Source organism: Schistocerca serialis, chromosome 2, assembly GCF_023864345.2.
Source record: "Schistocerca serialis cubense isolate TAMUIC-IGC-003099 chromosome 2, iqSchSeri2.2, whole genome shotgun sequence".
Lineage (NCBI taxonomy): Eukaryota > Metazoa > Arthropoda > Insecta > Orthoptera > Acrididae > Schistocerca > Schistocerca serialis.
The window spans coordinates 146,187,065-146,199,938 of NC_064639.1; the positions used below are offsets into that span (position 1 = coordinate 146,187,065).

A 12,874-nucleotide genomic window follows, 5' to 3' on the forward strand; every position below is an offset into this window, starting at 1 on the left:
CCCATACTGACCTTGATTGTAAAATTGGATAAATGATTGTCCCCAGACCTTCCTTCACACAACTCTTATAACAGTGGCTTAATAAGTGCAGATGTAGATGTAGGAAGGGAAACAGTAAAGACCTCAAATTTTTAATTGTAATTGTACATATCTCATTGCTAAAACTATAGCTTTGTGCAATGCTGTAGTGTTATCATAACATCTGTAACAACCTAATAAAGTAATTGTTTGTGTTGTAGTTCCTCAGACACAGAAAGAAGACAGACTGAGAAAGGAACCAAGTGAAACACCTCCAGGGCCATTGCCGAGAGGCCGGAGAAAGTCACAAGCTCTACAAAATTCTGTTGAAAAGGTGGAGCCAAAAAGAGAGAGATGGTCACAGCGAAGGGAAAAGAGACTGCGCCTAGAAGAAGCTTCAAAGTAAGTGAAGTTGCAACAAGCTGTTTTTATTGTGAGTAGGATACTTTTGCCATTATTAAGCTGGATGCAAAGTGTACTATCATAACAAAATATGGAGTTAATAAATAAATGTGTGAGCTACAGAGGGAATTGCACAGAACTTAACATATGCTCTCCAACTGTCTCTTGCTCACTAGTGAATTAAGAACTGTCAAGATATTAGACGTTGGGTTACATTTGTATCCGATTATGTAACAGTTAAACTGTGGTGTAATTCTTTGTGTGTTGCTGAACTTCTTATCATCGAATGCGAGATAACTGTTGCTAGTTAGATTATTAATCTGTATGTGAAGCTCATTTTTAAATTGTGATAATACTTTTGGGTTATTGTTACAGTAGCTAGAGTTATAGTAATAACAGAAATCATAGCATTCATAAGGGTCTTTTTTTCTTTAGTTTTCAATTATCAGTGCTAAAACAGTAATTTTTATTTCATGAGGGGAAATTTGTTGTATAGATTAATTTTGTAGATCTTACTTTTGGCTATCCTTTCATGGCGTAATAATCAAACCTGTTTCTAGGAGCACCTCAGAAGATGTTGAAGACTGTCCGATGCCTGAATTGAAACCTGAAGTCCAATTGGAAGGTGTAGGAGTGTTAAGGGAAACAGCAGTACCTCCTCCATTGTCACCACCCCCTCTGCACCAGCAGCTAAGTACTGATCTCCCTGAGAGAACCAAGAGGGCTGTGCATTCCGGTGAAAAGAAGAAACGAGGGTGGAAAAAAGGCCGGCCCCGCCGTAATCATGTACCAGAACCAAAGTCTCCCAAACCACCGAAGTTAAAGAAGAAGGTACTTAAACAGTCTCTTCTATTTTTATTTCTTTCATTCTGCCCCTCTCCCTACCACACCCACGACGCCCCCACCACAAAAAACACTATGCATTAACAAAAGTGCTACAGTATTGACACACAGGAACTTGATTTGAATTCTAGGGTAGGGGAGGACTGTGTTGTTATTTGCCATCATATCATGTTGTGGTACACATGATATATTTCCCGTTTGTGTAAACCAGAGCACACTTTTCAGTGTACAGAATGAGATACTACAGAATATTGGTTGTATACGAGACACATTTTCCTGTGTTTACAGTTGGAATAGCAACCTAGTGATTGGTTAATACAATGAAATTCACAGTGGGCTGTAGATTCATAAATCAATTTCGATTTATCTACTTTTTTGACGTCATAATTTGTTACTATCTGGTATGTGGAAGATCGTTTTTAATTTTTTTAAATTCTCTGTTAAAATTTTGTTACTATTATTACCACCATATGTGCCTTCGTGCATGCTATTTCCTGTGGTGTTTTACTTAATCTGAGGCAGCACAGTAACTAAAGGTAAGATGTGCAAAAAAGAGTTGTTTTCACTGAATAGTTTTATTAAAATAGAAAGATACACTACTGGCCATTAAAATTGCTACACCACGAAGATGACGTGCTACAGATGTGAAATTTAACCGACAGGAAGAAGATGCTGTGATATACAAATAATTAGCTTTTCAGAGCATTCACACAAGGTTGGCATCGGTGGCGACACCTACAATGTGCTAAAATGAGAAAAGTTTCCAAACGATTTCTCATACACAAACAGCAGTTGACCTGCGTTGGCTGGTGAAACGTTGTTGTGATGCCTTGTGTAAGGAGGAGAAATGCGTACCATCACGTTTCCACTTTGATAAAGGTCGGATTGTAGCCTATCGCGATTGCGGTTTATCGTATCGCGACATTGGTGCTTACGTTGGTCAAGATCCAATGACTGTTAGCAGAATATGGAATCATCGGGTTCAGGAGGGTAATACGGAATGCCATGCTGGATCCCAACGGCCTCACATCAGTAGCAGTCGAGATGACAAGCATCTTATCTGCATGGCTGTAACGGTTTGAGCAGCCATGTCTCAATCCCAGAGTCAACAGATGGGGACGTTTGCAAGACAACAACCAACTGCAGGAACAGTTCGATGACGTTTGCAGCACTAGGGACTATCAGCTCGGAGACCATGGCTGCGGTTACCCTTGACGCTGCATCACAGTCAGGAGCGCCTGTGATGGTGTACTCATCCTGGGTGCACGAATGGCAAAATGTCTTTTTTTTTTTGCCCCAGATGAATCCAGGTTCTGTTTACAGTATCATGATGGTCGCATTCGTGTTTGGCGACATCATGGTGAATGAAAATTGGAAGCGTGTATTCGTCATCGCCATACTGGTGTATCACCCGGCGTCATGGTATGGGGTGCCATTGGTTACACATCTCAGTCACCTCTTGTTCGCATTGATGGCACTTTGAACAGTGGAAGTTACATTTCAGATGTGTTACGACCCGTGGCTCTACCCCTCATTGAATCCTTGCGAAACCCTACATTTCAGCAGGGTGATGCACGACCCCATGTTGCAGGACCCGTACGGGCCTTTCTGGATACAGAAAATGTTATACTGCTGCCCTGGCCAGCACATTCTCCAGATCTCTCACCAATTGAAAACATCTGGTCAATGGTGGGCAAGCAACTGGCTAGTCACAATACGCCAGTCACTACTCTTGATGAGCTGTGGCATCATGTTGAAGCTGCATGGGCAGCTGTACCTGTCCACGCCATCCAAGCTCAGTTTGACTCAATGCCCAGGCGTATCAAGGCCGTTGTTATGGCCAGAGGTGGTTGCTCTGGGTACTGATTTCTCAGGATCTATGCACCCAAATTGCGTGAAAATGTAATCACGTGTCAGTTCTAGTCTAATATATTTGCCCAATGAATACCCCTTTATCATCTGCATTTCTTCTTGGTGTAGCATTTTTCATGGCCAGTAGTGTCTTTCATAGTGGCCGGAACGCCATCTCTCAGCACAGGTAGCAGCAATTGATGAACAATAAAACTACAACATAGCTGTCTTCAGTGTGGAATGCAGAGTGCGTGTGTCTGTAGCAATGAAAGGTTAATGATTAATATAATATACATAAAATGAGATGAAAGAATGTAGGTTGTGTGTAAGAAGCTTCCATCAGTTAATCTGCATGTCCCCAGTGATATTCACCTCACTCTTTGCATCCCTATTTGCTAGATATACAGTTAAGCCTGGATTAGAATTTTATTTCATAGGCTGTAACATTTGTTTCACAGTGATATGTTCGTGATACGATTAACTTCCTTCCAGTTGTTTGTTTGTGGCGATTGAGAGCTCTTCAACTATTTTCATAAGATCAGTATGTCATAGAACTCCCAAAGCTGTGTCATAGTAACATTTAACTGTTCACAGTATTAAATGATATTCCTTGTTATTTAAAATAATGTTTTGCATTATGCAACTTAACTGAGACAGCATACAATATTTAACTAATGTGCCATTTAATGGTGTCTTCTTCGCAGCGTTTAATGAAGCGTTATACTGGGGAGGCATCGGTGACATCAGTGAAGTTAAATGATTCTGAGAAGAAAAATACAAATGCTGTGATAATTTCTGAATCTCAAGTTGAAGAAGGAAAAACTTGTGACAAAGAAGAGAATGTGGATGCTATAAATAAATCTGAAGTTCCAGATACAGACCCTGAAGTTTCAGAACCTAAAGAACAAGAATTGGAACGAAGTTCTGAAGAAGATAAGGGAAACATTACCAACATTGTCAGTGAACAGGAAAAGGCTGATGAAGTTGAACCTGTGAAGGATATTGTTGAAGAGAAGGAACAGAGTGAAGCACCTCTGTTGGAAGAAAAAACAGAGGAGGAAACAGTAAATCCCTCCCTTCAAAAGAATGAAGAGGTGAGTTTCGCCATTTTCACCCTACCATATAACATTTCCTAGTTTTGTTGACCAAGTGTTAAAACACCTGGGTGAAAAATTGCATTATCATCAAGTGTAAGCCAGTCTACCAACCTGAATCCAATTATTATGTGGTATTTTCAGTTGTGCATTCATTTCCTCAAAAGCGAATGTTAGGATGCCATCTTGAAGCATAGAGTGCATGTATTAATGCCTTTCATCAGTTTCCTTTAACTTTAAATGACTGGTAAAAAATCATTTGCAATGAAACACAATTAACAGGTCTCATACTCGTCTTAAGTATGGAGTATACTTAAATCAAAAGTAACTAAATTCTTTCTCGTGATGAAAAATGATAATGAAATTGAGAATTCTGTTTACATAAATGGCTTTAAATGCTAGGTGGTTATAATGAAAGTGCAGTTACTTACAGAGCTGCAGTGTGAGCTGTAATTATTGTGTGACAGTGAAATTTGTAGTGTGTTAATGTGGAACCGATTTACACTGGAAAAAAATTAGTTTCTATTTTGGCCACCAGGTGCAAATCGGACGTTTTGAATGCAAGAAGGATATGTAGTAATGTTCGGTACGTAATTGATTAGGTATGGGATGCGGGAAGATAGGGTCACACAAGTGAGAAAGGAATAATGTTGATTTCATTATTAACTGCCTCGCACACACGTTGGTCAATATGAGCACTGGTGACGTTGACGAGATGCTGTACGGCACGAGATTTGCACCTGGTAGCCAAAATTGGAATGAAATTTTATTCCAGTATAAATCTGTCTCATATTAATGCATGAATATAAAGACCAAGTTTTGCTTCCATATGAAAATTACAGCCCACGCTGGTCTTCTGTGAATTGGTGCACTTGAATTATAACAACCGGGTGTATTCAATTATCACTTTAAATAACAAAAAAAACTGTGAGTTCTAAGTATGGTTAAAAGCTTGCTGGTTTTAGTCAAGTAGAGACTGTCTAATCAAATTTTACTTCAATATAATGGAAGGAAACATTCCACGTGGGAAAAATTATATATAAAAACAAAGATGAGGTGACTTACCGAACAAAAGCGCTGGCAGGTCGATAGACACACAAACAAACACAAACATACACACAAAATTCAAGCTTTCGCAACAAACTGTTGCCTCATCAGGAAAGAGGGAAGGAGAGGGGAAGACGAAAGGAAGTGGGTTTTAAAGGAGAGGGTAAGGAGTCATTCCAATCCCGGGAGCGGAAAGACTTACCTTAGGGGGAAAAAAGGACAGGTATACACTCGCACACACGCACATATCCATCCACACATACAGACACAAGCAGACATATTTAAAGACCCTTTAAGTCTTTAAATATGTCTGCTTGTGTCTGTATGTGTGGATGGATATGTGCGTGTGTGCGAGTGTATACCTGTCCTTTTTTCCCCCTAAGGTAAGTCTTTCCGCTCCCGGGATTGGAATGACTCCTTACCCTCTCCTTTAAAACCCACTTCCTTTCGTCTTCCCCTCTCCTTCCCTCTTTCCTGATGAGGCAACAGTTTGTTGCGAAAGCTTGAATTTTGTGTGTATGTTTGTGTTTGTTTGTGTGTCTATCGACCTGCCAGCGCTTTTGTTCGGTAAGTCACCTCATCTTTGTTTTTATATACAAATTTTACTTCAGAGACATATCTTGTAAATTACTAGCATTCACCACTGCTTGTGTGTTTTTAGTGTCATGTTGTTAAAATGGTGAAAGCAGCAGCATAGTATGGTTTACTGATGGGTCAAAAACGGATTATTCTGATGATGATGATGATGATGATGATGATGATGATGATGTGGGGGGCCAGTGTGTGTGTGTTACAGCCTAGACTCTTTAGAGTGCAGTTCCTGTAGGGAAAGCTGGCTATAGTATTCCAGGCAGAAATATTTGCTATCAGATTGTGTGCAGAGGAGGATCGACATAGATTAAAAGGATTGTAGCATCCACATTCATTCAGATAGCTAAGCAGCTCTGAGTGAGTGTGCTGACTACCTAGCCAGGGCAGAGACAGCGACACTTTTTGTTGGACCATAATCTGCCCTAACTATCGCAAAGTTATAGTAAAATTTTGAACTACATAGCTGAATGAAGAGGCAGCATGTAGAAAATGGTTCAAATGGCTCTGAGCACTATGGGACTTAACTTCTGAGTTAAAGTTGGACCACTAGTCATTATTATCCCAGGATTACAGATACATATTTTATACAACATTGTTGATGCCAATATCAGTGTGGGATTATGGAATACAAATGTTAACCATCAGTATAGAGACAAAAGGCTCTTTTGTAATGTTTAATGTGGCTGCAAATAATAAAAATAAATGTCAGTCATATATTGCTAAAATTGTGAGCTGTTGGGGTTTAGGTAGTGACACAGGTATAACATTTGTCAAGGAACTCTAGGAACAAGAAATGAACTTCTTTTGGCTACAAGTGCCAGATATTGTCTCAATAAATATAGAGCAGATAATTTTAGTTCTAACTTCGAACTACTTAAACCTAACTAACCTAAGGACATCATACACATCCATGCCCGAGGCAGGATTCGAACCTGCGGTCGTAGCTGTCGCGCGGTTCCAGACTGTAGCGCCTAGAACTGCTCGGCTACTCTGGCCTGCCAGCATGTAGAACCTTGGACTAAAATCCAAAAATAAAAATATGTGAAGCTAATGGTGCCGAGACCAGGCTTAAAGAGAAGTTAATAATGCTAGGATTTAATGAGTAGGAGGCAGGTTAATTTCCTGGGAAGTTTAACGACAAACCATGGGGACTTCAAGAAACAACTGTTCACCATGAGGATAGAGAAAGACGTCCCAACGTGCAGGCTATGTGGTATGGGAGATGGAACTGTACCTCATTTAATCCTCCATTGTCAAGCTCTGGAGGCCAAAAGACACAAAAAATATTTAGGTGACTAATGACTGAAGAAATTTCGGCTAACAGAGACCTAGTAAAGGAACTCTATTCTGTAAGGGTACTCATTGGCTTTTCTAGAACGACAGGGAGAGCTACTGCACAAGGAACTGTTTCATTGTGGCTGGTAGGAAGGTAAAAGCACTGTTTCTTTTTTCCCTGGTTGAATCAAATCAAAAAATAAATATTGCGAAAATCAGTTTGGCTTTAGCTTTGTAATATTCAGACAGCTTAGATATTGTCAAAGTAATGTCAGTGACCTTTCCTAGTTATTTAAAACAGCCTGTAATTTTACCTAAAGATTTTGATTAGTGAAAAATTATTTCTGTATATGTGCTGGCATGGTCTTCTCTTCATATTATTACAATGACTATTTTTTGAGTGTTAGCGGAAGCGTCAGGCTGAACACATTTTATTTTTTCTTAAAAATGAGCTAATCAATTTCATTGTGTTCATCTTTTAAAAGGTATTGTTTATTGAATAAGATCACATAGAAATATTTACATAGCAAATTTGCAGAAATATTGTTTAACAATTGCCAGGCTAGGGAAAAATGAATGAAGCATTTTTTTTGTTTCAAAGACTTGCCAATTCCAAACATACAGTCTCAATCCTATACAGATTGTTTAGCAATAGACTTACAAATAACTATCACTCATTTGGAAGCAAGGTACAAAAACATTTGCAAATTGAATGGTCAAAGTTTCATTGTGTTTTTGAAATATTCACCACAAATAAGATAGTAGTTGTCAGTTGTAATGGAAATGTAGGCTGGTCAGAATATCCCAAATCCATGCTAACTTCGACCAGCTACAGTTTTTTTCCATTACTTCCTCTGTGTTTTATAAAATATATTGTACTAATTAGTATGTAATTCTTTTATAAAAGCCCCTGTGTTCACTGCCATAAATACTACGTAAAAATAACAGTCATGATAATCACATTAGAATCTGAAAATCAGTCAAGTGTACCAGTTTTGATACTGAAGATAAACAAGTGTCCCTGAAGCTATAAAACTGAGTGTATAAAAACTTAATGGTGCCGACATAGGGAAATATGCATTTCATTAAGTGGTTTTCTTATTTACATTGCAGAGCTCATACAAAAGTTGAATAATTCTTGAAGTGAAGACACTGTTAGAAAAGCCTGTCAGAAGTGGAGAAGTCAAAAACTATTATTTTATCATGTATACCATCCACATTGTATGCTTAGAAGTTGCAGCATGTCATTTTGTAATAGTAATTTGAAACTACTTTTTGCCCACAGGAAAGTGCGAAAGAGCTCTTGACAACAGTTGAAAAAGAGCCCCTAGCAGAGGAACAGAGAGAGAATGTAAAATCGCCAAGTGTGGAGCTGGTTGAACAAGATACTGAAAAGTTCTCAGCTCAAGAGTCCAAAGATGAGCCTAAGTCTAGTGCAGAAATTGATGAACCACCGCCTGTTCCTTGTTCAAAATTGGCCTCTGAACCTGAGAAAGAAGATGTAATACTTCTTGAAACAAATGAGGAGGAGGAAGATAAAGAAACTGACATGCAGCCTATTCAGGTGAAGACAGATCTAGATGAAGTGGATCTTACTAAAAGTGATGAAAAACATCATGATCATTATGAGGAGGGTGATAATGCAAGCATCACAGAAAATAATGATGTTGATGCTGTTATGTTAGTTGAATGTAGTGATAACAAGGAGAATATGAGTGATAAATCACAGGATTGCTGCAGTGTTTCAGGTGCTCCCTCAAAAAATGAACCTGTGGAAGGTAATGAGCTGGATGATAGAAATGAACCATCACATAATGAAGCAAGTTCACAGGTTGATACATTAAAAGACACTGAGAGCAAAACACCTGGTTCACCTCAAGCTGTTATAATATTAGAGGAGAAAGAACTTAATTCAATGTCAACTCAGACGCATTCCAGTTCACTTGGTAATATTATGGATGACAGTAGTGATGGCTCCAATTGTGGTACTGTTGAAGTCAGTCAGTCGTCGACCATGCTCAGTAATGAAATGAGCCAACAAGACCAAGCTGACAGTGGTGCACCGTCCGGTGATGACAAACAGTCATCACAACAGTGTGAAGTTGTTGAAATACCTAGTGGCAATACAACACCTCGTTTAGATAATAGTGTTGAGACCATTCAACCAGCAACACCTCTTAATCCGGGATCTGTAAAACACACACCACCAACACCTTCGCAGCCGGAAATACCTAGTATGGGAGTCTATACTCCAGATTCAACAACAAACTCTGTGCATTCTCTTCATGGGTATGGTCAGTGTGATCTTGACGTCAGTCAGTTGGGGTTAGAATCTCCTACTTCTATATCTTCAAATGATATGACAGCACAGAACTCTGTTGAGACTCCAAGACCCCCTTCAGTTCTTCCTCAGACGGCCAGTCACACAACACAAACTTCATGCCAGCAGACATATTCTGAGTGTATACAGCACCAGCCACAACAGCAAATTCAACCATCCCAACCACAACAACAACAACAACAGCAGCAGCAGCAGCAGCAGCAGCAACAACAACAACAACAGCAGCAGCAGATACAGCAACATCAAACTCAGCAGCAGCAGCAGCAGCAGCAGCAACAACCACCCTCTGCTCAGCAGCAGCACCACCATCAGCAGCAGCCACAGCAGCAACAACAACAACAACAACAACAACAACCACAGCAGCACCAGCAACAGCAGCAGCCACCTCCACCCCAGCACAGTATGCAACAGCTCCATCACCAGCAGCAGCAGCAGCTAGTGCCTACTTCCTTAGGCCAGCAGCAACATTTGGCAATCCATATTCCCATATCACAACATCAACAAACTCAGCATACTATTCAGGTGCAGCAGCCTCAAGCTAAGACTCAGCGACAGATGCAACATCACCGCACTAAGTCCAGTACTGGCACACAGCATAAACATTCAAGCAATCCAGTACAAACACAGAGGTCTACTCCACCATCTGTGCAGCAGCAGACTCAACAACCACCACCACAACAGCAGCAGCAGCACAATCCCACACTTCAGCAGCAGCATGCAGCTCTCCAGCAACAACAATCCAGGCAAAGATCTACACCACCATCAGTGCACCATATGGCAAGCACATTATCGCAAGCAGCTCAGCAACAGCCTCCACCACAGCAGTTATCACTGCAAGCAATTCATCAAACAACTTACCACCCACATCATCACAACATCATATCATCCCAAGCGAACTACATTAGTGTGCCACAAATGGCAGTGAGTTCTCAGGCCTTCCAGCCAAGTGCAGCTGGTACTTTTGTAAGCATGCCAATGACAACAGTGATCCAGCATCGTGTTGCTGCAGCCCAGCAAGGTGCTGGAGTTGCTGCTCATCGCACGGCTCCTGCCTGTTCCGTTACAGCTCCTGCTAATTTCACTACGAATTTCTATGTGCAGACACCAGCTGCCCATCCGCATTCTCACACCCCTGCACCTGTTCCTGCACCCACACCTACACCTGCGCCAACTCCTGCACCAACACCCACACCACAGGCAGCCCCGCCATCTGGTGGTGGGCAAGGTAATGCTGCTTCTTCGTGTAGCCTTGCAAAGTTGCAGCAACTGACTAATGGTCTGGAGGCTATACCACAGAATGCCTGTGGTACCATGACTCCTCCTCCACCAGTTGACCTGACACCACCTCCTCCCGTCCCATCTGCTCATCATCCACATGCAGCCATGACTCCACCACCTGCAGCGACTCACCAGATGATGCAGCAGCAAGCTGTAAGGAATCTGCCAACACCACCTGCTGCAGTTCCCAATATACAAACACAAATGACACTTGCTGCTGCTAATTATTACAAGTACCACCAATCTAATGTGAATGTGAGCAATTTGGGGGCTGCTGTGGCACCACCTGTTGCAACAACTGGAGGTCGCACATCTCGAACTCCTGCTGGCACTGGTGTCGCAACAGTCCAACAGATGCAAGCTGCTCCTGCCAGAGTTAGTCCCAATGTCACAATAAATCCTAATTTGGTAGCAGCAGCTGGTTATGGAACTTTAAATGGTTATCGAATGGCAGCTCAGCAGACACCTGGAACTGTTGCAGGTTATATAACAAATACAGCAGCTGCAGGTTTTATCAACCAGGCACAAATTCCTATGCAAATGGGTGTGATGAATATGGCTCAGACGCAGTATCAGGATCCTGCAGCTATTCAGAGGGCTGCGCAGCAAAATACTATGTACACTACATATGGCTATATAAATGGCAGCATAATGCAGCCACTTAACGGGACTATGCGTCGGTAGGACCAGTAGTTTGGCATGGCATTTTCAAGTTAAATTTTGGTTGGATTCTCATTGCCATGCACAACATTTAAAAGGACAGTCATGTAAAGTGAAATTGTAAATAATGTAATATTGTTACACTGGTATTGTACATTGTATTATGTCCACAGCAGTATGGAGTTGCCCTTCTGTAATATTTGATCTCTCTCTCTCTCTCTCTCTCTCTCTCTCTCTCGCTCGTGTGTGTGTGTGTGTGTGTGTGTGTGTGTGTGTGTGTGTGTGTGTGTGAAAAACATTTAAGTGTGCAGTGCAATGCATGGTAGCTGTTGTGCACTTACTGACAGTTACATCAGACCTGTTTCCTGTTTATGTTATTAAACACTTTACTTGTATTCTTAATGCTAAAGTGTTTTCTCCCACCCGCTCCTCTCCCCTTGTTATATCACTAATTCTTGAAATTCTCATATGCCTAAAAATTATTATTTTGTCAGTACATAGCTCTTGAATGAGACAGATTGCAGCAAGTATCACCAGAGAATAATTATACTGGCTCATATTACAGTTTTAGTGTAAGTTTCAATCATTAAGAATCATAATTGAGTCTATTGTATCGTCATTTCATTTCCAACAAAGGACGATCATTCCAGGCAGAGATCTAATGAATACCCTGCCAATACAGTAAGTGGCTACTGCTGTTTGTTCAGACATCCATTGTGTTTCAACTACTAGAAGAAAAAAAGTAATAGAGAGATCTGTTGTGGAAGGTTTTGTAGTGAATACGTATCCCATTATTGATGTGATATTTTTGGTCCAAATTGTAGAAATTGTTATACTCTAATTTTGTAGCTTGAAAAATCCTGCATTTTTTGCAGTTTTCCATAAAAATATTTTGAATATAAGAAACTCAGAAATTGAAGATAATGACCATTCGGTGATACAGACTGGAACAGAGCAGGAGTCTATTCCACAAAATGACTGAAATAGGTTAGAAAATGTTGCTACAGTTTGCTTTATAATCATAACTGGAAAAAACACAAACAGTTATTTGTGAAGGGAATTGTAGGCTATTTCTTCCGTTTTTTAGTTCTTAGGTTATATTATTACTGCCTTTTCGTTGGTGTATACTGCACAAAAAAAAAAAAAAAAAAAAGAAAAAAAAATAGTATAATTACTGAATTGCTACTCGTCTCTCCCCAAAGAATGTCGCTTCTTTGTCTTGTTTTGCTTTCTGTCCTGAATATTTATGTAGTTAACTTAAAAATAGAAGAATAATTCTCAGGGTACGGCTAATGTATACAAAGGCTGTGACGAGCATATCGCGATAGAATTGTGCATTAAGCAAATGATCCTGAGGACCTGTCGTGCAGTGTAGTTTTTGAACAGTGTGGAAACCTGTTCTATCAAGAAGCAAACACATTGTTTCTTTTGTGTTGTATTAATACAGTTGTCATTTAAGACTAAATGATCACAG

The 12,874-nt window shown here is 40.3% G+C and overlaps 1 protein-coding gene across 1 annotated transcript in view; it reads left to right on the top strand.

The window, feature by feature from the left end:
- LOC126455807 (histone acetyltransferase KAT6A-like) overlaps positions 1 to 12,547 on the top strand; it is a 284,484-nt gene extending 271,937 nt beyond the window's left edge. Inside the window, exons 13-17 of the mRNA XM_050091567.1 lie at positions 240 to 420; positions 981 to 1,251; positions 3,819 to 4,208; positions 8,407 to 9,729; positions 9,802 to 12,547. Coding sequence (XP_049947524.1) covers positions 240 to 420; positions 981 to 1,251; positions 3,819 to 4,208; positions 8,407 to 9,729; positions 9,802 to 11,424 — 3,788 coding nt within the window. The 3' untranslated portion in view covers positions 11,425 to 12,547. The remainder of the gene's footprint in view (positions 1 to 239; positions 421 to 980; positions 1,252 to 3,818; positions 4,209 to 8,406; positions 9,730 to 9,801) is intronic.
- The last annotated feature ends 327 nt before the right edge of the window (positions 12,548 to 12,874 follow it).